At 45.8% G+C, this 26501-nt stretch overlaps 1 protein-coding gene across 9 annotated transcripts in view; it reads left to right on the forward strand.

Moving 5' to 3' along the window:
- Positions 1–26501, forward strand: part of SLC4A11 (solute carrier family 4 member 11) — a 123853-nt gene that overhangs the window by 18157 nt on the left and 79195 nt on the right. For 2 of the 9 annotated variants that reach the window (XM_013305341.3, XM_027777174.2), the window contains exon 1: positions 13073–13330. The exons of 1 other annotated variant lie outside the window; for it this stretch is intronic. In XM_013305341.3, the coding sequence (XP_013160795.1) occupies positions 13105–13330 (226 nt within the window). In that variant the 5' untranslated portion in view covers positions 13073–13104. Of the gene's footprint in view, positions 1–8660; positions 8895–13070; positions 13331–14388; positions 14465–15446; positions 15831–26062; positions 26445–26501 lie in introns of those variants that run through there. 6 more of the 9 variants (XM_055796250.1, XM_027777175.2, XM_055796251.1 and 3 more) reach the window with 6 other exon arrangements.

The raw sequence follows: 26501 nt of genomic DNA on the forward strand, positions 1-26501 counted from the left end.
ATATGGGTATTGAGCTGTTTCATAATGGCATCAAGGGCTTTATTTATCCAGTTCTCCAGGCAGTGGGAATGCTACTGGTCCAAACTAGTTTTAAGAACAAGTGCTATCTAATAGCTTGCATATTTAAGTCAGCTGCTCTTTCAACTTCAAAAGAGCTTGGTTTTGTTTAATGTGGCAGTAGGGAGAGTAACTCTCCTTGTCTGGGAGGCAGATTACAAAATCTTGAATTTGCTGTTGAGAGGTGCTACTAGTGTTTATGTTGGAGTGATGGTGAGGTCTGTGTACCAGTGTCCCAAACCATGCTAGGTGATGGTCCCTTTGCAACCACACCGCCTACCTGTGTGTGAAAAGGAGGCAAAACTGTGGCTGTATCTTCAGGCAGTGGCTCCTGCAGTCTAAGCCACTGATCATCAAGCAGCTGGTCAACTTTTTGATTAAGAGCACTATTTTAATGGTCTGTACTTTAGTATGTGCATTCCCAGCTACTGCTTTCATGTTCTAATTAACTCTGAAAGTCTGACTTGTAAATGGGAAAGTTTCTATCCCATATCTGTAGGGCTTTAATTGGATGAAAGTCTTTTATAATTGTAAAACTTGAGTGATTTTGAGTAGGTTTTATTGGTGGTGGTTTTTGTTTTTGTTTTTAAGGAAGTAAATGCTGCCTGGCTGCTCTCTGCTAGAGCATTTCTTTCCAAGGAAGGTGGTGAAAGTGGCTAATATCTCCTTCAATCTGCTCTGTAAATGACAGCAGTGATTCCTTCCATTCCCTAGTGGGGGTAGGGAACTGTAAGCTGGACACTTGTTCCTTAGTGCTCCCAAGCAAATCAAAACATCTGTTAAAAGGGTTTTATCCTATCTGTGCTACTGAGGTGCATTGGTAGCTACTATGGGCTTTTACTTAACTGTGGGGAAACAAATTATATCGTTGCTTCCTTATTGCAGCCTGGAGGTTGTTTGTGCGAACTGTGGGGCAGTGAACCTGTGAATTGTTCTATCCAGACGTGAGACTAAATTAATCAATTAGCTTGGCTTAATCTGAACATCTGTTTCTAAGCTTAGTTCTAACATAGCTTTATTGCTGGTGGGGCCCTCAGCTCACCATAAATTTCTGTATCTAGGTGGCCAAGAGGACCTTCAGTCCCTGTTGGGACCAGGTATTGGCATCTGTAAACCCTTCCTAACAGACAAGCGGAGTTCCAAAGTGACATTCCGCTGTTGGGTTGTGCTGTTGCATTAGCTTTTATTGTCATTTGTTTCAGAGGACAGGTGTTTCCTTGGAATTGATGATGCTTTGAAGTCATGGGCACTCAAACCTAATCAGAGATTCTCCACTCTTGGTGAAGCCACAGAGGGATAGCAATGCCCCTTCTAGAGAAGGACCTAAACTGGGATGCTGCATTTCTCATGCTCAACTCAAACTCTTTGCTGGCTACTTGGATCTAACATGTTTCTTGAAATGCCTCTTCTGCTGCATCCTTCTACCAAATAGCCAGTTCTGATCCTGGTCTGCAGTGTCAAAGCCAGAGGTGTCAGGTTGTAATTACTTAAATTGGAAAACCAGTGCATCCCTGCTACTTGCACCCTACAGTCCCATTGCTGGGGGAGGGTAGCACTTCAAAGGGAGAAAAGCGAGAGGCTTTTCATGCAACTCAAACTAAGTTAAACAAGCATAGCATACTGTGAGTCTGTTTTAGCAGCGAGTAAAACACTATTGGGCTTTGAAGCCTGTTGTGGAACCCGAGGGGCTTTTTTCTGTTCTTGTGTATTTGCTGCCAGCAATTGTATCTGCTCAGAGATGAAAGCAGTCATCCTAAAGTGATGACACTAGGATCTTCACAACCACATCCCAGAATATGATTGCTGTTTGTGTTAAAAGGGGGGTGGTGGTGGTGGTGGTATTAGCTTATCTGGAAACTGTTAGTTGCTCCCAATTACTAGCTACTCTGTGCTGCAAGTTGTCATGAACCTGCTGCTGAGTCAGTTATAAAAACTACTCTGCTTAGAAAATGTTGGTCTTTGTTAGGCTTGGTTTAGTCTCTGCTGCTTCCCATGTGTTTTTGCTGGATATGAAACTGCACTGCTGTCTGGTGCCCTCCTTTTCTTGCCCATGAAGATTTCAGGTAAATATGTCCATGGATGTAATGTGATCCAACTGGATGTGTTAAGCAAGGGGCTTTGCAAGTGAGTAGAGCTAAGATTTAAAACTATTCGTTATTACATCTTCTGGTGTTGCTGAGTGATCCTGTTTTTTCTCTATTGCCTTCAGTTGTGTAATTCTTTATTGCTCTATTACATGACATCATCTGGATCTGCTGCTCTTGTCTGTTCTTTGAGCTTCATAACATGTTCAGCTAAGTCTTGGGTAAGGAACATAATTTATTTCTAAATCCGTTACTGCTCTGAAAATAAATAAATGCCATGTTAAACTTCTTATCACCAGCACGTTGCCTCCAGTGAAAATATTCACATTGTTTGAGATGCTGCTAACTGTAGAAGAGAGGCTGGGTTGCCAGTGGCTGGACTTGTCACTGAGATTTTTTTCTTTAAATTGTACTCTTGCACAAATAAAGGCTGGCAAGTGTCTTCTCTACTGGAATCAACAATCTTTTAATGCTCTGAGGGTAAACTAAGGCTGAAGTCAGCTATTCAGCTGTGGCTCTGCAAATCTATTGTGTGTTTATCTCTGCCTGAGACCTACTCATTAAGCTAGCAGGACTCATTGTGTAGCTGTAACATCATTTAAGGGTAGGCTTTTCCCATGATCTTACTGATGTAGAAACCAAAACAATGGAAAACCAGCCATCTTTTGCTGAACGTCACCTCTTGGATGTCCTCAGAGGCATGGCTGGGTTTCAGAAATCCTGCTTGTACCGGTATATACTGTGTTCCATAACGATGAGGCATGCTGGTTCTCAGATGTGTTCTGGCAGGAGGGTGATGGAGCCTGGGCATTTTCTGGTCCTTGGTTGACTGCTGCTACAGGGTTCAGGGAGCAATGACACAGGCAGAGACACTGTGTCCTGTTGTTAATGAGCCATGAAATGGAGGTGTGCTTTGACAAGCTCCATGGAGATGTCCTCCACTTAATTGCTACAGAAAGGTGAACTGACACTCAGGTGTTAAAGTGGCAGGCTAGAGTTTAACCTACTGGTTGGGAGATGGATTTCAATCCCACGCTCACTTTGAAGTAAGTTTTGCCTTTATACCAAAATAACCATGAGCAACCTTCCTTCAAACTCTGGTTCAGATCTTGACCTCAGGTGCAGTGTTCTTAGTAGCCTGAGGACAGACCGTAGCTGTAAGCAATGAAATCCACGTTATTGCTGCTCTCTCTACATCATCTCCCTTAGTTTTCTTCAGCTCGCCTACCTTTAAGCATGATGCACCCCTCCTTTCCTACAAGAGGTGGAAAGACTTGAGATGGTGTTCAGTGTGTTGTAGGACTCCAAGGTCTGGGTTAGACCCAGATAAAGCTTTGTGTTGGCACTTCCCTAGGAAATACCTTTTGGGCTTTCCACACCTTCCTTGCAGGGAGCCTGGGAGGCCCTGCCACGTGATGCACTGTATGGGCTGCTTTAACCAGTCAACAAAGGTGAGCATATGTGGCTGCACTGTGTAGTGGAAGCTTTTGGTTGCCACAAGTCTATGCCAAACTTACAGCTCACTAGTTGCCGCCTGGAGAGCTCTCCAGACAATCTGCTAACTAAACTTTTTGGCAGACCACCAAATGACCCTCTTGTTCCCTTTGTTTCCAAGTAAAGCCCAGCTAGTGGGGACCTAAGTCTGATTTGAGTCTTGTCTTAGTGTTGTGAACCCATCTTTCTAGTAAGGTGTGAGCTTAACCAGTCTTAAACTGCCTGATTTCAACATAGCTTGTGAAATGTCTTGTGAAAATAGGTGGCTAGATGAGGAGCAACTCTTTAATGTCCCTACTGAATGGGAGGCCCGAGCATCCCCAGTTCCTGAACGCATGGGAAGGAGATGGCTTTCTCGCCCTGTGGTCTAGGCAGCTTCCAGGGATAGCCAAGTTAATGATTTTGCCTTTAGGGCCCCAGACATGGAGAACAGAGTTTGTTCAGTCCCTGCTAACCAACTCTGTCAAGAGACCAAAGCCCAGGCAGCATTGGTGTCCATCACATGAACCACAGCTTAGTATTGCAGGTGTCCAGCCATGCTGGCTCCTGCTCTGCTGGCAGGTGGGGTCTTTGCGCTGACAAGACCTTCCAGTCAGGATGCCTATATTTTGTTAGGGAATCCTTACTCCTGCTGCTCCTGTAGAGGTGAGATGTACTTGGAAAACTCCTCCAAAGAGGAAAAGGCTTATTCCTGCTGCTATCCCCTGCCCCAAACATGTGCTCCTTAGGAGGGCTGGAACAGGGACTCGGCAGTCAGATCCTCTCCAAGCTGCAGTTCCCTCCTGTGGTATTCAGCTCCAAGGTGGCAATGATCGTGTGAGAGTTGCTCCCCTTATGTGCTTGTAAGGGACCCTTAAATACCTCCTGGAGATGACAGCGTCTTTGTCCCAAGAAAAACGAATTATGTTTTGGAGTGTGGGCTCTGTTTAGGCTAAGGACTGTGCAGTAAACACAGTTATGATGTTTGAGTATTCAGTCCTGCTTGCATCTCCTTGTTCTAGCTAGTAGCAATGAAAGCTGGCTGCATGGTCCTGGCCTAATAAAACTTGCATGCTGGTGTGACTTTTGCCAGGGAGTTTCTGCCTCTAGCTCTGGCAGAGCACACTGGAGAGACTGGCTGCCTTCCCTAACTCCTGCCAGTGCCGGGAGGAAATCACCATCTGGGTGCAGTCTGCATCTAAAGGAGCCTGACCTTCCTCTTCCCAGCAGCCCTTGGTTTGAACACCAGCTCTGGTCCTTGCTGGCCCAGCAGAGCTCCAAGCATCTGTAGGAGAGAGCCAACAGTGCATGAGGAGCTGTGGGAAGCTGCAGGGGGAAAAAATTCTACAGGAGGGAGGTAAAGGAATGAGTATTTATATTCCTCTTAATCCAATATAACTCCCTTTTCCTTTTGTCAGATGTGACCGGCTCTCCCCTTAGTTGTAAACACGAGCAAGGGGAAGCAGTGTTGTGGTTTTGCCTTGAAGTATTGGTCTTCTGGGTCAGGTCCTCATACTCCTGTCACTTAAGCTCCCCCGATCCCTCTTGTGCTAAAGGGACTTGTGCCTCTTGTTGGAGTTCTGCAACTGTTTCTGGAGTCTTCTCTCTCCTACTTAGTTGAGTTTCTTGGCTGGGGGGCAACCCTGAAAGATTTGGTATGTGTTCGCTTGCCTCTGGAGAGACTGATACTGTTCTGGCTAATATTTATTTGTGCCTTTGCTGTGGGCTGCAGGACAGACACCAAAAAAAACACCCCAAAAAACCAAAACCCAAACAAAAAAGCTGATAGCTGCTAAACTCACCCCAATGTCTCGATCTGCAGGCTGCAGCTGCTCAAATTTCAAGGTCAGTAGTTACCTTGGCCTCTAATACTGAATTTCCTTGACTCTTCAAAGCAAATCTGGTGCCCCAGACCAGCCTGGGTCTCTGCAGAGCAACTTCAAACGCATGTCCTGAAATGGGATCCTTAGTGCTGTGGTTGAGACCGCTGGGATTCGGCTCCAGGGATGAGACCAAAGAGCACTGAAGCAAATGGTGGTGGGATAAACACTTAAAAGCCTTTCAAAGGACAAGAACTCAAAAAGGAGCTGTTATCTGGTGGTTCCCCAGCTCCAGAGGGGGAGCTCCCAGCAGGACGCTGCTCCCTCTGCTGTGCTGCGCCATTTATTGCACTGTCCTGCAAGCAGAGCTGACCTGCAGCTGATAGTACGGAGCTTGCAACAGGAGCTGGGTTTGTGCAGCAAACAGAAGTTTTGCTTGAGTTGCAGTCAAAGCAGCAGGAGGTAGGGAGGGATTTGAGGTCTTCAGGGCATGATTAAAACAAAATAAATCATCTGGCTGCAGGTATGGCAGCACTTAATTTCTTTTTTTTTATTTCTTTGCTTTTGTTGAAAGCCTTGGCCGTGTCACAGGCATGGGAATCCCAGTGCTACTTCATGCATGAGTGTTGGAAGAGTTTCCCTGCAATGCTTGGGTCCACCTAGTGTTTCTTTCTCAGTTCCAAATTCTTACAGTCTCCAATGCTAGCCCACCAGGACAAAAAAATACCAGTCTTGGCAAAACAGTCCTACTAAAAAGCATATATAGCTGGCATCTGTGCCTGGCCTGGAGGAAACCCCAGGTACCTTCTGCTCAGGTACATGGCTGATCCTGCTGGATCATACAGGTCCTGTATGATGTGGTTGTGAAGGCAAACAAAACCCCACTTCCCATTGGTTTCTAGCCACAAACTAGCCTAGGTATAAAGACCAAGGTAAAGCCAATCAGGCAATAAGAAATAATTTACTAACAGAGGATAATGACCATCTGCCTTGAAGGGAGGTTGTATTTGTATGTAAAGTTAGCAACCTGCTGGAGGGGAATAGTCAGATGAGGCTCCTCAGGAGCTGAAGCACTTGGGGTAGGGTGTAACTCGGGCTCCTTGGATCCAGCTCCCTCTGGGTCACTGTGCTTAGCCGGGCCAACAGAGACTGCCTGCAAAAAGCAGCTCTGGAGACACCAGGATGGACCAGATAGCTCCAGACAGAAGGTATCAGATACCTTCTCTGGTGTCTTGCATCGTATCAGAGAAGCTGATACCTTCCAGAAAGCTTTACTGGTGGGGGGACTAATATTTCTAGTAAGGGACATCTACTGTTATAATAATTTTTCATCATTTGTAGGAAAATATGGTTTGGTTTGAGGTATAAAATGAAATTAATGTATGGGCCGGTTTTCCACTGTTGGCTTTGTGCCCATAGGTTGTAGGTCTTGAAGGAATCCTACAAATCCCTGTGGAAGACTTGCATGAAATACAGCCCTGCAAAGTTGTCCTTGCATGCTCTTGCATGTATTCCCATGGTCATCTCCTTCCTGGTCCTCCTCTTCCAGGAGGAGCTGACAAGGTCACCACTTGAGAGACTGGGCTCCCAGTCACCTGATGTAACTGGATGCCAGGCATTCAACTTGTGCAAGGAGTTAAATGTTGCATTAAATGTATACAATTTAATCCATTAAACCAGGTATTAACTTCTGCAACATCTGCATCTGCCAAATCAACATAATTAGATTAAAACAGATCTCCCTGCTCCTGTCGTGATGATTTTTGGGTGGGAATGGGCTTCTCTTGTGAGCTGAATGAGATGGCACTGAGTGTTCGAAACTGGAAAATGAGTTATTTCCTTGAAATTAATCTAGGTGCTAAATAAGGATGAATATTCTTTTCTCCAGTATTTTCTGGATCTATACAGTAGCTTAAGCCTTCAAATCTCAGCAGGGGGCTTCCCACCTTTAGCTGAAATGGTGTCAGATGGTTTTCTACAAGTGTTTTTTTTGGATGTGGTTTGCTGGTTTAAATTATGGGGAAGGTTACTATGGTTATGCTGCCTTGAGACCAAGATCTCTAGCAATCAAAAGCTAAGATTTCTTTAAACCTATTTCACCCTTAATTTCCAAATTTCCCAAATTGCCTGCTTCAGCTGGATCAGACCCTTCTGAAGGGAGGGAAGATCAGGAAACAGAGAAACTAAACAGTCCAAGTCCAGCCTTTCATGGTATCGCAGCTATTTATCTGATTATGATACAGTATTCACACAGGAGGTGATGCAAATGTCCTCATGCCAGTCTCTAATTGCTGCCTTGGTTTTATTTCAGCGAAGGAGTGTTAACCTTCGTTTACTGCTTCCTCAAATGCTTTGTGGTTAGTGCTCCTGGTGTTGGCACCTACCCCCTTCTGGGGGGGGGGGGGGGGGGGGGGGGGGGGGAGTGATTTGAGCAGGGAGGAAAAAAAATGCACCAAAGCTTGCTCAGGTTGTGAGCGAACAAGGTAGTACTGGCTAGGGAAAACTCGCAAGGAAAAACACAACCCAAAAAAATAATGCACAAAGCAGCAAAGATCCTGAACATCTTGTCTTGGGGAGGATTATGGCCTTATTTCTTGTCATCCTCCTGCCCCATGCACACAGTTTAATGAAAAAAGTGTAAGAAATATGCCTGATTTTTCTTAAAGTGAAGGCTGCAGGTTGGGGATCATTACCCTACACCTGCTTTCAAAAGCTTTGTTGTTGCTGCCTGGTGTTGTGGAGAAGCCGGAGGTACACCACTGTGCTGTGTCCCAGAGATTTATTTTGCATCCCAGCTGGCCGCTTTTATCTCAAACATGCCAGTGCCAGGTTATTTCAGAGGAAGTTTAGAAGGGGCCGAGAAAACCAGTCAGGATGATGGGACCCTGTGGTGTACATCAGCAAGCTTTACGGGAGAAGCAAGATTTGTCAGCTCGATGCTTTTTCCCAGCTGTGGAGTTGCAGCAGCGTCTTACCTAATGCTTCTAGTAGTGTTGCATTCCCAGAAAAGTGAAATCTGATTAATCAATTTATTTATTTATTGAAGTGACGAGCTTTAGTGTAGGTGTGGGAGGGGGGAGAACTGACTTTAAATCTTTTCTTTGGAGTTCTTCGGAGCGCACCTGCGGCTGTTGCGGCGTGTGCCGAGGGCCCGGGCCGGAGCGGCGCGCTGGGCACGGGCTGCGGGAGGGCGCTAGGACCCGGCCAGGGGTGTGCCACCGCGCCGTCCCTTCCCCTTCCAGCCTGCGCCCGGAGTTTCTCTGTATTTTTTTTTTCCCCTGAACTATCCCTTTTTTATTTATTTTTCACCGGGGGAAAAAATAAAATAATAATAAAAAAAAAATAGAAAGCCCCTCGAAAGCATAAGAGCACCCGAAAAGCGTGGAGATGAAGAGGGGGTGAGCGGAGTAAGGCGAGGCAGCCATGGCAGCGAGCCGGGTGTTCCACCTCCAGCCGTGCGGTGAGGGGCAGCGCTGGCGCACCCGGGGGGCACAAGTGTGAGGAGTTCTGCCGGCACTTTGCGGGGTGGCCCCCGCCCTGCTTTTTACCCCAGCTTTGCCTTTTGCAGCAACAGAGGGCTTGGGGCTGGCGGCTGGATGCGCTGAGGCGGGTGGGCTGGTGGGGATGTGTCCTGCTTCCTTGCTTGGGTGGGTGCCGGGGGGAGGGGCAGAAATCCGGGAGACCTTCGGTTTTGCATCATTGCTGAAGGGTTTTTGGTGAGGACCCTGCTGTGGTCTTTGGGGAGGGGTGACACCCCTCGAATCTGGTCTCCTTGGGCAGCAGCGGGATGTTTCGGCGCAGGGTGCGCGGATGCGGTGTGGGAAAAGTACCAGGGAATGAAGGAGCAATGCAAAACTTGTTGCCTTGTTGCTCTGGGAGTGGCTACTACCCCCCACCCCCATTTTGGTACTTGTTTATACCGAGCTAAGGGAAGAGTGCACGGTGCGGTGGCTAGCTCCACTCCGGTGCTTGCTTGCGGATGCGGTTGCCTGAGTGCATGTTGCTAAAAGTGTAAAAACGGCAATAATAAAAAAAAAAAAAAAGGAACTATATGGCTCAAGCTGAACTAAAGTGCATGGGCAGTCCGTGTGCATTGGCAAAAACTCCAGCGATGTGTGTGTCTTTTTTTTTTTTTTTTTTTTTTTTAAAGGCAGGGATAGGGCGCGTTTAAACACACTTGGAAATGCGCTTTGGTTTTACGCTAAACTTGAAAAAGTTATTTTTCTGAAGTGCCAGCCCTGCTGCCTTACCGAAGGAAGCACTTCCTTAATCAGCATGGCTGCGTTAGCACTGCTTTGACAGTAAATTAAATGACAGGGACTTGGGTTCGTGTACAAAAGTTTGTTCTAGGGTAGAAGCAACTGTAGGTGGCACAACAGCTTTTCCTGCAAAGCAGCGAGCGGGAGGCTGGTCCTCAAAAACTTCTTTTGAGGATCTTTTCTCAGGAAGGATTGTGCCCTTTTTTTCTTTTCTTCCCCCTCCCAGTTTAATGAAAGAGTTTGGTTCAGATCTGATGTTCTTCTTTAAAGCTTTCTTCTGCGCTGCTGGTTTTCATGTCCATGGCAGTCATTCTCCCTCTGGAGACCTGCTGGTGCAGACCGGCTGTCCATCAGCAACATCCCTGTGATCTGCTGCAAACATACAACTTTTTTCCCCAAAGTGTTGCAACATGTGATGTTTGCAGGGCTTCTCTTGCGGGTTTTCTCTAGGTGTGGACATAGCTTCTTCTGTCCTTTGCGGAGTTACTGCCCCTCAAATGCTAAAGCATGGGATAAACTGCTTGACCCCCGGATAAATCCAGCAGTATTTCAGTCTTTTCACCTGGGTGGCTGTTGTTGGTTTTGTGGCTGGTTTGTTTGGTGGGGTTTTTTTTTGGAGGCTGGAAGGAAAGTGGTGCAAGACTTCGGTCTTGTCTACACTGTAACCTTGCTCATTGCTACCACCCTCGCGAGCTGCGCATCACAGTTTCCTTGCTATAATCAAGATGCATTGGCTAATTCATCTCAGCTGGAGTCCTCTAGTTTAGAAATACCAGTGGGTTTTCTACAGTTGCTGCTCTGTAAGAATGAGGTACCGTGGAGGCAGTTCTGCTCCGGCTCTCGTGGTGTTCCTTGGCAATTTGAGTGCTTCAGTTTGTTTAAATGAATGCAGCTAGAATTAGGAGTTGGGCTTTTACATGGAGTGCTCGCTTGACTCCCCCAGTGGCATAAATAACTGTATGTAAACTCATAGTGCCTTGACTTCTAGTAAAACTGTAGTAAATCATTTCAGGCTGTAAACAGTTGTTAAAGCAAGCTGCATTTTTATGTTGAGTGAAAATGAAAATGCCTTGATTCCTAAAGGCAAAAGGTTCTGGAATGTGTGCTTTCTATGTTGTCTTGAAAAAAGAGAAGTGTCAGTGAAAAGCTTGATATTTCCTGCAGAAGGGAGCTTGAGGTTAGCTAAAGTTGGATTTTAGTCTAGAGTTATTTGACTTAGCCTGGTGCTGTTTTTATTTGACTATATAAAACTACAACCTCCTTGCCTTGCAGAACTGTGGTGATGTTCTGCATATGTACTTCATTCCTGAAGACAGGTGCTAAATCACACCTGGGGGGGAAGCTGTTTGCTGGGGTGGGGGTGTGGGGTGGGTGGGTGGTGAGTAATTCTAATATTGCACTGTGATTTACGTGTCTCTGGGAAGCCACAGCAGTTGCTATCCAAAAGCTATTGCTGTTGTTTGGGTGGCACTTGAGTTACCTCTTCCTAATGTAAAACCACTTCTAGAAAAATCCTGCTTCCTTATGTAGGTTTTCTCTGGGAGTAAACAACTCTGGGACACTTTAATGACTCATCATCATGAAACTGTCATCTATCCTCTAAATATGCAAATGACTACCAAGCACACCAGCAGATATCCAGCATATGTTAAATCCAAGCTACCTTTGCTGCTAGCAGCTGAGCTGAGAACAAGGTGTGGTGTTGTCACTGCGAAGGCAGAGTAGGAAGTCTGCTCCGAAGGATGTAGAGCAGTGAGGTTAAAACTGAGACTGCTGAGGCAATTCCTTAAAGTTCATCCTAAACTGGGTTTGAGCATTGTTTTGTAATCATGAAATCTGCAAAGCAGCTGCTCCAGGAGTTTGTGCTGGGACCTGGTGAAACTGAAAAACTCGGGGCTTTTTTTGTTGTTGTTTTTTTGGGTTTTTTTGTGTGGGTTTTCTTTTTTTTAATGCAATATAATTTTCTAAATATGATCTGGGATAAGCTCCCTATAGAGCCTTTTTGCAGAGCATAGTGACATGCTGGCCATGCAGGCCTGGAGCAGAGCACTGTGGGCTTCTGCATCTGTCAGTGCTGGCTTTGATATCAAAGTGCTTAGCTGTCCCTTACAACTCCATGGGGTTTTTCTGCTACCCCTTTCTAAATTCATCCCTGTCTCTGACTTGAAGTTAAAAAAATAATCAAAAAGCAGCACCAAGGGCTTCAATCTAACTCTGTATGTTACTGAGAAAGGGTCTGCAAGCTCTAGTGAACCAGTGGGAGCTGTGGTTTGGGTAGGGCACAGAGGAAGGAGTCCAGTTTCAATCCTTATAGATGTCCTGCTGAAAAACTGCAAGAAAATGGGGAGATAAGCACAAAAACCTGATACAGGCCACTGGAGCAGGTAACACTGATTTTGTACTTGTGTTGGGTGGGAACTTCTCTTCCTCCTGTGTGTTTTGGTTCCCCAGGTTTGAAGGACCTGATGCAAATGGCAGCAGAAGGGGCTGTGGCTTGGCTGCCCTGGGGGCATCCCTGCAGCCATGCCGTGGGGGATGGACAGAAGCTGGTGATGTGGGCTGTGATGGGGGGGGGGAAACTTGGATTTAAAGCTGGTGGAGAGATCTCAGCAGGTCTGTGCTTGGAGCTGGGCAACCTTTGTATCAAGATGCTGCCGGGTGGGTTTTGAACAGTGAAGGTGGAGTGAGTTATTACCGGGTGCTACCCACTCATGGGGAAGATGAGTGGAAAATTAGGAGGATGGAGGCAATCTGGGGGCTGAGGATGAGGTGGCTTTCCTCCCCCTTTGGTGCTGGGGCAGGTGCTGGTGTACTGCAGCCGTGGAAGCTTCTGCTTCAGCTCGCACCCCTGGGGAAAAAGCACCCCACAGAGCACAGTGTCAGGCATCGAGTTTATTCTCCTTTTCCTCTTGCCCGTTGCCGTCTCCTTCTCCAGGAGTTAAACACCTCTTCCCCCTGCTTGCAGCCTAATTGCATCCCCAGGGTTTAACACGCGTGTGTTTGTCTTATTCAACGTGTTGGCTGTTCCCACCGGAACAGGCTGATTTTTTTTATTTTATTTTTTTTTTTTTTAGGGATTGGGGTTTTTTTTGCTTATTGTGCACAACAAGCTACGGCTACTGCACAAGATATTCGTTGGGGGGCGGGGGAGGAATTGTAGTAATGCCAGTACTTCTTGAATATTATAAACCTGGCTTATCAGCCCGATGCAGAGCTGGAATTTGTCTCTTCCTGTGCTGCATCTCTGCTTTCTGAGAGGGGCGTTTAAATACAGGCTGAATACGCAGCCTTTCCAGTCTGCTCTGCTGGGCTGTGACAGCAGCAGCGGGGCTGCTTGAAGCAATTTTTTATTTTTTTTGCGCTAATTCCTCTCCAAAAAGGAACTTCTCGGGGAGAAGGCTTTGAGACTGCATGTCCCAACAGTACCCATTGAAGGAGGTGAAGGGAGACGCGGTTTGCTTCGTACCTGGCTCTCCTCTTTTCTCCGTCCTCATGGAGCCAGCTTCTTTTTGCTATCCCCGGCTCACCTTTCTCCGCTCGCCCTATGGGCAGTTTGGGTCGAGTGCTGGGTCTTCGCAGGATTTGGCCCCGTGGCCACAACGTTTGGTGACACAGAGGTGGAGTGGGCCAGTGGACGGTGCGTGACTGGGGATGAAAGGGTTGGGGACCGGAGGAGGGTGGCATGGGGCAGCAGAGAAGCCTGCTGAGATCTGGGGGGGCTTTGGAGTCAGCAGGTAAGGAGGGAGACAACACAGGTAGGACTTGGTGGATGCACTGGTGTGGTTGTGTTGATGCACTCTTCTCTTGGACCTCTCCTGGTGGTGCTTGCTTGGCAGCTGTCATCTCCATCAAGGAGCAGATCCAGTACCTGCTGCACCCATGTGCCTGGGTAAGCTGGCCAGGGAGAGCTGACAAACAGTCTCAGCATGGAAAAAAAATAAAAATAGAAACTGATATTAGCCAGTTTTTTGTTTCATAAGCTTGTTCACTTGGTGAAATTAATCCAGCAGTGTGTGAAACCTGAAATACCTGCTGGGGGCTAGGCGGGCTCGTTTCACCCTTAGGGCTGTGATGCTGTCAGCGCTGTCCTTTAAATTGTTATTAAAGGTATCAAGTGTGGGTATAGGGGAAGGTATTAAGATCCTCTGCAGATTTGTCTTGCTACAGGGAAGTTCCTTTAACATCAGCATGGTTAAAATTTTTACATGTTGCTTTACTGCAAATAATTGATTTGGGGAAACTCAGTAAATCCTCCTGTTTTAGAAGCTGAGCTCTGCTGTAATTGTTGATCCCAAGGACAGGAGCCTTGACTCTCTGTAAAACTTCTTTGAGGAAGATATCAGGCTCAATGAGACAAGGTCCTAAAAAGCCTGATTTAGCTTTGAAGGTGGTCCTGCCTGGAGCAAGGAGTGGGGCTAGAGACTTCCAAGGGTCTCTTCCACCGTCAGATATTTTATGAACAAAGGTATACTTCCTTTACATCTTATTAATAGTCTGAATATGATGCACCTTACCTGGAAAAGCTCGTCAGGTGGCATGCAAAAAAAAAATAATGGAGGAGACTGGATGAGCAGTCTCAGCAGAGAAAATGCGTAGGAGGTGTTTAAAAACATGCATTGCCTGTGGTTTCATGCAGCGGAAACAAGTCTGTAGCAGGGACTGAAAACGGGGGTATGTGGCTCTGACTGAATCACTCTGCTAAGTGATGCCTCTTCCCGAGCTGTGCTGTGCCTTGCCTTGCTTCATGCTGGGGAACAATTGCTGCCTCCTGGTAAATATGATCACTGGGAAATTTTTACTGAAGTCACAGTAATTGTCAGAGTTACTGTGAGGGGAGTGACCCAGTCTTGCCAGCATTTGGATAACTTGCTATTTATTTTTGTCTTTTTTTTGTTTTTGTTTTTTTTAGGGTTCTGCCTTTTCTAAAGGTTAACTTGATGTTGTTTTGGGGCATTAGGGCGTGCTTTTTTTTTTTTTTTTTTGCCAACATAGACCGACCGTTCCTCTGGGCTTTAAATATTCATCTGGGAGAGACTTGGCTGTTATGAAAAATCTTGAAGTGTAAGGAACATGAAGGAGTAAATAGGCTGGGGGGGGGGGGGGGGGGCGGGAAACGGGGGGAGACAGCACAGCAGGGGATGTGGCATCTTCTCTCAGAAGCTTTTTTAGGTACAGGACAGTCGAGCGATGAGCAGGCAGGCTTGGATGTAAGTCTCCTCAGATGAGGTGAGGACCCTTCTGCTCTATTTTCTGCAACTTGCTGTTAGAACACGGAGTTGTTGCCCGGTTTCTCATTCCCTTATGCAGGCTTCTCGTTGAATGCATGCATTAACTCTTGCACTGCTGCTGCCCAGTCGGCTGAGCTGTTATGCTGGGTAATGTGGAAAAAACATCAGAGCCCAACCCTGCGATTGGGCAGGCACCGTGCTCGCGGAGTACAGCAGCTATATCTTTAAGAAATTTGCTGTATCTACCTCTGAGCAGCAGGTTTTATTTCCCCCCCTCCTCTGTTCTTCCTGCATCTTCACATCCTCTTGTTTTCCCTGTACTTCTGTCTGCAAGGTACAGTATCTTCTCACTTCAGTTGAGCCTGGCTGCCACAAAGCTGCTTTTTTTTTTTTTTTTTTTTTTAAGGAGGCACAGGGGCTTTCTCCGTGCAGCATCCGGCAAAACCCAACGGTTCCAAAGCGCAGGGTCGCTTTAATTGTTCTATTTTTCCCTTCCTTGCTACCAGAGACAAATAGCTCCCAGAGGCGGTGGGATCTGGGTGGCCGGAGGAGCAAACCCAAAGCCCAGCCTTGGCCGGTGGCATGCGGAGCGGTGCTTCGCAGGCGTGAAGTTAGCGGCTCGCCGGCATCGGCATCGCTGCTGGGCTTGGGAGAGCTGGGGTGGAGGTGCCCATCTGGGAGCTAATGGGTTGCGCTCTCACTCCACCCATTTGCCGCTCGCCAATTGGAAGTGAGGGAGAAAGATGCTCTGGATGGATTAATATTGGAGCCATTGAAAAAGCACGAGACATCGCTGCCTCAGCCACCTGAGCAAGTGGCATTTGGGAACAAGTGTGGTGGCTCAGGGGGAGCAGCCAGCAGGGGAGCGGAGGCTGTTCAAACAGCATCTTTATTAAGGAAGTAGTGCAGGTAAGTTATGGTCTTAAGAAAAAAAAAAAAAAACCGAACAAAAAACCAACAAAAACTGAAGAACTACTGTTATTGTGTAGTGCGTTTGGACAGAAAATCTAGAAAACCAGCTCTGCCAGCTCTTTAATTATTTAATTCACTGAAGTAAGGCAGTACTTGATGTATTTTCAATGGGCTTTGCTGCTTAGTGATGATCTATTGCCTGTGCCGGATGTCTCTGTGCTGTTGCGTTTAAGGATGGAGAATACCTTCTGAATTCAATTTACATTAACCAGGATGCTGTCTTTCAGGGTCTGAATTTAGTTTCAAGACATGCATGGGGAGATGAGCACAAGAGATCCTGCCTGTTCTGATTGTTCTCTAATTAATGCTAAAACATCCTAACAGCCTGTGGGGCTTTACATACTTATGTTTCATGTGGGGAAAGTGCAGTGCTGAGTGAAAACAGAATGCATATATGTGATCTGTCTAAAATGCTAGCAAACATCATCCCTGTTGCTGTAGCCATGGAAGCCATGTAGACGAGCCATAAACAATGTCCTAATGAATATCACTGTCGTAGATTGGCAGTCTGCAATTATTTTACCACTGGACGGGGGCATTTATTTTTTTTTTTATTTTGGATTGATGATGGACAGCAAAATCGGATCTGGTGCTGCTGACTGTCCCCCCTGCCTGTGGTGGTGGTGTCACTGCTGCTGTTTTGTGGCTTCTAGACGTAGAAACTGTATGGGGTGATTTGTTCTAGCCTGCAGAGCCTCTTGGGACTTGAAATCCCTGTTTGGGGGGGGATGCTTGAGGCTGCGCAGGGCAGCTGGGCTGTCATTTGGGTATCCTTTAGACTGTTTTCACTTTTAATGGCAATGGGGGTGGGAATGGGGGGTGTCTTTCTATGTCTTGCCTGGAACAACAACACAACTGAAAATGTGTTTGGTGATCAGGTGGCCGCATTCACTGCTCTACTTCTCTGTCTTTCTATGTTTCCAGTACAGATCTTGGTTTTGACCAGACTTCTGGTTTTGTGTGAATTGGAACTGGTCTCCTGTTCCATATAGGTGCCTCTTGGGGGAAGGGGTGGTGGTGGTGGTGGTGGGAAGCGGTACAGGAATAACTTTGCTGCAAAAGCTTGACCCGGCCACCGCTGCCTCTTTAGCAGCTGTTTTTATTTCTGGTGGCAATAAGATAGGAGATACAAACTTTCTAGAAATACACTTTGTTCCAAAACATGACCCTGGTACCCTGGAGGGATGCTGGAGTGTGAAACTGGTGGTGCTGGAGCATCTTTTCTACCTACCTTAAAGAAGAGGTCTTATAGCTACTAGTTTACACCTTGCTGCTTAGTTTTTACAGTATTTAACACAGTTGAACTGCTGCAGGGAACAGCTCCCTTCCTCTGAATAGCCTCAAGCAAGTGAAGTATTGATAGAGTGTCTCAACCATTTTTGCATGTTTTACACAGTACCACTGCAGGCAAGTGGCAGGTGGTGGCCTGTGGAAGACTGCCTGTACAAGGAAAGCATTTCAGAAAAAAAAATAATCTCAGACGCCTTGTAGAATCCACATTCAACCCTGACCGGGATTTGGGGCCATTGCAGTATCTCTTTATTCCCCCTTCTTTTTGATTAGAGAATTATGAGGGTTTTGATAGGGCCCTGTAAGTGAAAGATCTGTCTGAAAAGCTGTCAGTAAGAGTTAATGCTTTCTAAATTATTTAAATGTTTCAGGAAAAGTCTACTGAAAAGCCTCAACTGGTCTGTTCTTGGGCCTTTGCCAGCTTGTGGGATCTCTGGAGGTATTGGCTTTCGCTCCTCTCTATGTAGCACTTAAGGAAGAAATCCTTGCAACTCTTAAATCACTTTTTAGGGGCCCAACAAAACAAAACTTCCCCCTTCAACCTGGAAAAATAGTGTAAAACAAAAAAAAAAAAACCCCAAACAAAAAAAACCAAACAAAAAACCAGATGTCCCAAATTGTCTGTCCACCAGCCAAATCCTAAAGTGGTGGTGTTCCCCTGTTTCTGAGTTTGTCCTGCTCACCTGTGAGATGCTGGCCAGGAAACCCAGCAGCAGAGGAAAAGATAACCCATTAGCAAAGCAGCTGCACGGCTTTCCATTTACAGGGTCGCTTCCTCTTGCGGCTCACCTCTGGGAGGCACCCTCGGATATTAATTGCTCTGGTAGGCTAAAATGTGATGAGTCAACTTGGACAGCCTGGTGATGCTGGTAAATCCCAGGCACTGCTGCCACGAGCCTTTGGTGTGCATGGGTTTGGTGTTTGGTTTGTTGGATCTTTTTTGTTGTGTGGGGGTATTTTTTGTTGGTTTTGGGTTTTTGTGGTTTTTTTCTGGGGGAGGGTGGGGGGGGGTGGGGGTGGCGGAGGGCAGTCTCCAGCTGCAGCAGTGACAGCAGCTACCAGTGATCTTTTATTAGATGGTTTTATTGAGATGGGTGTTCTGGAGGAAGCTGGGGAAGGGATGAAGAGGGGAGTTGTTCAATGCAGTGGGGAAAATGCCTTGAAAGCAGACATGTCTGATCCCTGAGCTTGTGTGTGGGTGTGTGTTTGCCTGGCAGTGAGCAGGCAGGAGGATGCTTCTTGCTTTATCCTTTCAATATGATGCTTTCTATTTTCACAGCCAGCAACTGTGAAAATTAGTTCTGGGGTTTTGTTTACCAGAGTGACGGTGGCATGATTTAAGACCTCCTCATACCATTTCCCTTCATCAGAAGAATATCCAGCTCCTTGCATATAATCCTGGATTTGATAATTTAGTGCCTGCTGAGCCACGAAGCTATAAAGTTGTCTTTTCCACCTGGATCAGGACTGGCATGCCAGGGTGGTCGCACTGTGGTGGAGGACAATGTTTAGATAGCTCTATGGAGCAAAGCTTTATGTCCAAGTGACTAGTGCACCATTCATAGCCTAGGAAATGTCAGAGGGCTGGAGTTGTGTCCTCCAAAAATCAGAGAAATGGGACACTTCCCAGGGGTGTTAGAGATACTTAGTTTTGGTAATCCAGACCTTTTAGTCCTAAAAATGAATATTCTGGGGAAATAATACCCTTGTGGGAAGTAAAAAGGTGGTGAAAATCATATAGGGATACTTCTAGTAGGAGGGCAGGGAGGTTAAGCAACACATCTATGCAATTCTGTGGCAGGAGCATGTTAAACATGCTTTTAAAAAGTGCTCTTTAAGAGAAGCATCCTCTCCCATAAGGACTGAGGATTGCTAGACGACTTGGCTGTGTTTACACATAAGGAGGGCAAAGCTTGCGTTCCTGCATGTCTGAGTCTCTTGGCTAAAGCAGCAATTTGTCTTTGGTTGGGCTACTTAAAAGCACCATCCTTCTCAGAGTCTGCTCTGGCCAACGCTTCATTTTCTAAAAGCTTACCAAGGTGAAGGTGTGTGGAGTAGGTTTAAATCTTCCTGGTCATGGCTGTCTTCTAGACTGCTTTCAAGACCTCAAAAGTTGATTTCTTGTAGGTGTTTACATGCAGACAACATTTTAATCAACCCATTTAGGTGAAGGTCTCCAACAAAAAAATCCCCTTTTTATTATGAAGTTGTGCCAATGCCTGCTGGTACCCCATACTGCTGCCTTCATTAAACCTCTAGGCATGGCAAGTGAGGGTGAGTCCCTCATCCATCCTTCAGCATCTGGCTGTGTTTTTTCAAAGGCTTGACAACTTTAAGGAGGATGAGAAGCTGAGAAGAAAGGTGGGGGGCAGCAGTGTGGAAGGGGAATATAGACAGAGGGAAGCCTGCCCTTCCTGCGAGTACTGGCTGGAGTGTGCCCGTGGCTTTGACAGTGATGGCTGATATATTGCTAACTCTTTACTCTTCAAGCAGTGCTGTAGAAAGCAGTGTTAGGAAGATGTTTGGACATGTGTGATGGGCTTGTGGATATAACCGGGGAAGGAGGAACACCACAGCTGGTCCTTTGCAGACCTGGGTAGCTTGTTATGGGGCTGTGTTTAGCCCTTGCCTGCAGTTACACCACTGAAACGAATAAAGAATAAGTTGAGGAGGGTAGGGCTCTGGTGTGCCTTATGAAAGGAAGGGCTTATCATCTCCCTCGGCCTCTGCCGGGGATGAAATGTGGATGGATGTGTGTCTGTGCTGAGAAAGCATGCACGGTGCTGGCAGGCAGAGCGAGGCTGTAGAGAAGAAGAGTCCTTTAGTCGATTCTGACCCTTACCTCTTCAAGATAAAACTCCCTGGAACATAGCAGTGCTGGTATTTCCCATTTAATGACTTACAAAAGGTCTTTTTACCCCTCTTGAGCTTTTTGGGTTGTGGGGTTTTTTTTTCTGTTATGTTTTCCTTTGTCTTTATCGATGGAAACTGATGCTTTCTGGGGGAAGTTTTAAGCCTGGGTTTGCCACAGGCAGCAGTGCTTGTACACAGTATTAACTAGCCATTTTCTTGTCCAAGTATTAACAAGCATGCCTTACTCATTTTACACTTCCTTGAATTACAGTGACTTGTGTGGTTTGTTTTTTTTTCCTTTTTTTATGCTTCTCTAGGTGCAGAGAAAACAGAGTAAAATCTGAACCTTTTGCCTTGTATGTCAATTGTTACTGCCCCGACCAGCAGCATAGGAGCATGCTTCAGCTCTGTGCCAGTATGAGCTGTGCTTTCACCAGTGTTTTCCAGTTGAAGTATGTAGGGCTCTGGGAAGTAATCAGCTGCTGAAGGTGTAGATAGAAATAAGAAGTGATAACGTAAGGCAAAATAGCTTTCTAGCATGCTGCTGTCCAATCATTCTTGCTGACTTGGATGGTTTTAAGTAATTTGCAGCAAATGTCTTCACCAGGAGATCTTGCTGCTTGGTTCTTCCCTGAAAACTGTCAAAGTCTCATGTTTTAAGAGCACAGGTGATGCTTTGTGGGAGAATCCTGTGCTATTGATATACTTGGAACTGATCAACTGGTCAGTGTGATCCGATTTGCTGCCTGTGGAGCTCTCTGCCTGTTCTTCTGTGATGATGCAGTTGTGCTATGAAAGGAGTTTGAGACTTCCTCGTCCTCCTGCTGCTGAGCTCTTGCTGCATACAGAGACTTTTAAACTCTCAATTGCATGCTCTTCAGTTAATGCTCCACATAATTTATAAAAATAAGTCCTGTCCTGCAGGTTTCCTTTGGGATATTATTCCTTGCGTATGTGTTTTTTTTCTTTGAGTCTGTCTGGTTTTTTGCTTACTTTGGGTGGAGGAGGGGGGAGCAGCATCCTTTGGTTGTTGGGTATCTGAAGCACATAAACTGTGGTGCTCTCCTTGCCCCAAACTGCATGAATCTGGGTGCAGCTTCCCAGTCATTTCTGCAGCTGGGGTCTCCCTTGTCCTGTGATGTTAATCCATGGTGGGATGGAGAGAACAAAGAATGAGTGAGCTCAGAGTTTAACATTGAACACCAGGTCTGGTGGAGGCTTGGGCAGAGGTAGCCTTGTCATCATCTCCCAGATCAAAGCCTTGGATGAGACAATACATTCGTTCAAGCTGGATTTGGTCCCAGAGCTGTTTGAGGCAGTGCAACTAACTGCAACGTTCCCCATCACGTAGGGAAGCTGGTTCCTAACTACTTAATGGTAGTGATGGACACTTCTAGCGTTGACTGACAAAGTCCTGGAAGTCAGCTTGGAGTGGCTAAAACCTTGCTTCAAAGCTAAGGCCCTACATGCCTTCTGGAAAGTAGATTTCTTTCCATATAACTGGGTAGTTTGGTCTGTCACACTGAGAATTGGTATTCCTTCTGGGAGGAAACTGGGAAAGTCTAAAGGCTTTTTCAGCTGAACAAGTGATTTTTCTTGTAACTTCTTGCTAGGAGGCTGCAGTGTTTTGCTTTATTCAGCTTTAAGGTAAGGACATTGCATGTGCTGATGAGTTTCAGAAATGTCTTCAGAGTTCCAGCAAAACAATGTTGAAGAAGGTGGTGGAAATCGGGATATTGGAGCACACCCTGAGTAAAACATGAAGGTACCTAATGTTTTCTGATCAGTACTTAACAGGGTGAGTAAGTGTTCCTGATGTACAGGCAGCCTGTGTTCAGAGACAACCCAAGAGCAGCCGATGTTAAAGGGCCTGTAAATGAAGAAGTACTTTTCCAGTAACTCAAAAATGGTGTTGCCTCAAAATAAACTCCAACTAAATATCAAGAGACTAGAACTTGGAGAGATTTACTGGAGGGAAGTCATAAAAGCCAAAGTCTGTAGTACCACTTGTAGAAAGCTTGTTAGAGAGCTCTGTTTTGCCTTCAATACAAGGCTTGTGCTGCAAAGGGCTGTTTACTTGGAAGATGCCAGCAGCAGAACATTGTAATTGAGTTACTGAAGTATCCAGAGAATGTGTTTTTGTTTGTAATCCACTAATATTGGAATAATATTGCAAGGCTCAAGAGAACTTATTACTAACCCTAAAACAAGAGAGTTAAAATGGGTTATTATATCTGAGACACGTTCCCCGCAGGAATTTAATAATGGAGGATGGCACGGTAGGGTTTTGTTGTTAACTGTAAAAATGGTAAGAATGTAAGAAATCAGGAAGTATACCCACTTCTTATCTGCTGCTTCCCACTGTGGATCATCTGATCGGTCCTAGTCCTAAGACCAAGCACCTTAAATGACAGCAAACTTGACTGTCCTACCAGTTAAGTAGTAAACTTTATACCTCCCCCTCGGTGGCTCTTGGAGTCACTGCAGTTGCACCAAGGGAAGGGCTTACCTCTGAAATCTTGAGCCGTATCCCTAAGTCTATAGCAACAGGCTTTGTTTTCCATTTTGCAGCATTTCAGTGCTTCAGCTCTTCACTTTTACCTTTTGAATTCAACACTCATAAAGGGATGAGAAACTAGTCAGAAGCTTTCCTTTAAAAGAACAACTAAGTAGTGACACTTTTAATGCCTGTCCAATTTAGTCTCATCTAAAAGACATCCCTGTGGGGAATAAGGTGGGGTGGCAGTAAAAACTTATTTGCTGGAGGAAATTAACTCTTAAAAATGAGCACTCCTTAAATTGTCAGAAGAGCTATACCATGTGCTTTTTGGCAGATAACAGAAGATGGCATCTTTTTCTGCCTTTAGAAAGGGAGAGCAATCAGGGAGTTTGGTTGTCCTTGTAGGCGTTGGATGAGAAAGCAGAATCTGGAGAGTGAGGATATAAGCTTCTTAGTGAAAGATACTAGAGGCACGGGAGTGAGTTGCTGTGCTGTGTATCTTAGCTCCTTGGGATAATGCTTTCCAGCTTTGTCTCTAGAAGCCTGACCTTATGTCTTGCTGAAATTGCTTTGCATCGAATTCTTGAATTGATGAACTCTCTGAAAGAATGCTTGGGGGATAGGAACTGGCAACATGGGCTTGGTGGACCCGAGGGATGTGGTGTGCTGGTGTGGAGAGGGGAACTCCCACCCTGTGGCAATAGAGTGCTTCTCAGGCCGTAGGTCTTTTCCTCCAGCCTGCAAAGGCTAGTGCAGGGGGCTGATTTGTACTTTGTGGAAACAGTTCTGCTGCTTCAAGCAAACCCCTGGAGCATTGTAGTGTTGATCTCTAAGGTATTTGGAGACTTGTATTCCTGCCCAGGCTCCCCTAAGCTAAACACTTGCATTGATTACTGTTTTTAACTGCCCCTCGGTTGACCTCCTAATTTTGAGAGCAGAGGTGAGATGGGGAGAGGAAATGCAGGTTGGTGTGTGTGCATCAGGCTGTGGGGATGTATCTTATTGCTAGAGAAAGAGGGCCCTGCCTTGCTGTCAGTTTTGCACAACTCAAACCCATTGCTCCTTTCTTCAGCAAAACATGACTAAGGAGCTGAGACTTTGGATATTAAAATCCCGTAAGCCTTGTGAAAGGAGAGGCATATGGAATCTACTGATGTGTTTGCCTTGTTGACTGCCACTGAGCATGCACTGAAGTATGGTCTAGCTGGCATGGTCTTTAGGTAGCACCGCACAAACATAAGCTATGCTTGCTTGTGTTAAACTGACTGGGGAAATATGGGGAGAAAGAGGCTAACAGCATAAGGATGACAGATATTAATTGCACTCTTACTCAAACCTGTCTCCTTTGTTCTGCTCAGTTCAAAAGGTAGGTGGATGCTGCTTTCGCTAGACTCTCAGGCGCAGATGATGTGGCCCCAGTTTACCCTTCCTACCTCTACTTCTGCTAATGCATTGACCTTTAAGCTAGTCCCAAAGCTCTGTGCATGTGTCTGGACTTGTGTAAACACCCCGTCACCTTTTGCCTCCTGGGCATGTTACACACTGTTCCTGATGTTAATGTGCGTAGCCCCTTCTGTGGGAGTTGTAGCAACTTTTCAAAAGGCTCCAACAAGCCTGTTTTGATGTCTGAATCCCATTGGTCCTATGGGATAGCATTATGTAGGGAGAAGACAAATTATCAAGGCTGGACTTTAGCCAGGACCTAGTAGGGTGAATGCCTGACTTCCCCACCCCCCCACCCCCCAAACGTGCCATTGCATTTTTAATTACAAGGTTAAGACCTCTGTTTTATGACTCATCTGAAAAAACAGCACCTCCAACATAATTGCCTGAGCATGTTGCCTAGGGGACTGTTGCTCATTAGTGACTCAGAGGAACGAGTGCCACCTAATGAAATGGCACTGCCTGCTGTAATACCCCAGCCTTGCCCTCTTCATGCCTGGTCCAAGCAACAACCACACCAGTCTCCCATAAAGGTGCAATGTGAGCCCAGGCGATGCCGCGGTTAGAAGGTATTTCTAATGAAGAAACCAACCAACTCTGAATTTGTATTCATAGGGCATTATCAACCCATAGAAATAGGCATGTTAAAGAAAAAGCAGACAGTGTCTCACTTTGCCTAGTGAAGGTTGAGCATGTTGCTTCAGTCTTCCTCAGAAGTCATATTAGAAATGAGAAATTGATATAACATCCTGATGGGAATGTCAGTTCCTTGGGTAATCCATCTGCCTAGGCATATTTTGTTTGTTGCTCTGAAATACGTAAATGCAATCATTACACAATAAGAGCCTCTTTATAAAACTTTCCTTTGATCATTAGCATGCTAATCGGTCTGGATGGATCTTCTCCTTCCCTTCCAGGTGGAGGGAAACAATTGACTCGTGTAATGGGTGCCCCTTGGCCACTGTGCATTTGTTCCTTCAACCCATTGTTCTGGGATGAACTTGGAACATTGTGTTTCTTTCTTGGACCAGACACTTGAATTGCCCTCGGGTTTGTGGTGTGGGTTTTTTTTGGGTTGTTTTTTTTTTTTAATGGTCATCCGAGTGCTGTCTGCATGAAAGATCGGAGCCACGCTGGGCTGTGACAAGTGTTAGGGTTGGAAGGTGCTACCGTCAGTGATGTGACTTGTATCCGTCTTGCGCACAAAGGCTCCCGGTGGACAGTGATGAATTATGATGCTTGAAATGTGGCATACTGTGAAAGGGGAAAAAAAAAAAAAAAAGCACATAACCTGTAAGCCAAAAGTTATGGGGTAGAGAAAGGGTCTTTGGGAAACTGTCTCATACCTCAAACGAAAAGCAGGAAGCCTAATCTGTAGAACAATAAAGCAGGCAAAACCTCTTTCCTTGTTGGCCCAAATTCATCCCAGGCTTGCGTAGGTAACATTTGATTAGCCTAATGAAGTGGGGAAAGACAGAGCAAATCTATTCCTCTTTTTGATTGCATTTTGGCTGGGAAGAAGCATATAAAGAGGCAGCATCTAGTAGCAGATTTTGAAGGGGCTGCTTGGGTGACTTTTGCTCAAGGCTTGTAATAGCACTCTGTTAGCTCATCATAAAATGGAGCGTACACCTGTACAGAAAAGCTGCTGCTTCTAGCCCACGCAGTCTGAACTGTCAGATATTGTTAGTATTAAAACCAACCAGGCTGGGTTTGGGTACCAGACTTTGATCACACCTGAAAGCAGGAGCTCCTGTGATGTTTGAACATCTCTTTGCATGGCAAATACCCAGTTTGCCAGCAGTTAATTGCAGAACTGACTCACTACATAAGAAAGCATGTTCCATAATGAATCTTGGGGATTCAGTCCTGGTGTTGCTGTGTTTAGGGGTTTGCTCTTGGTCAGAGTTATTTCCCGCTTGTGGCTTCCTCATGAGACCCTGTTGGTGCAGATGGGGTTTGCTGCAGGACCCCAGCTCCGGAAGCGGGCCAAGGAAGACTGCAGTGTTCTGGTGCTTATCATCAAGTGCCAAGCACTGTTTTGGGATATCCTAATGATTAGGAGCAGCAGAATAGGATGTGAAATGCTGTTCCCATCTAAGCTGTGTTGTTTTTTCTAAACTAAACTGCTGCATTTTAGATGAGCATAAGCTACAACCTGGACTTCATTATGGCTTATGTTTATTGATAAAAGCCTTTAGATGCTTAGCTTGTATTATTTTTGGATGCATTTGTTCAGGTTTGATAGGTCACTGAGATAGATGATCAGGCTTGTCCTGACCTTAGTCTTGCTGTTTTGTGGTCCCAGCCTGAGACTGCTTAACTTTTTTTTTCAGGCAGTGACTCTATAGGATGTTCTGGTAAATGTTGAAGTCAATAAGCAAAAGATTAAAGTTGCCACATCTGGCAGAATTGGGTGCCTGCAGTATTTTGGGACTGGCTTTCTGCTGTAACCCAGGCTAACAGTGAGTTTAGCAGCAAGGTAAAGATATTCAGCATCTTGATGATTCTTATGTTTCCTC

Source organism: Falco peregrinus, chromosome 2 (genome assembly GCF_023634155.1).
Source record: "Falco peregrinus isolate bFalPer1 chromosome 2, bFalPer1.pri, whole genome shotgun sequence".
Lineage (NCBI taxonomy): Eukaryota > Metazoa > Chordata > Aves > Falconiformes > Falconidae > Falco > Falco peregrinus.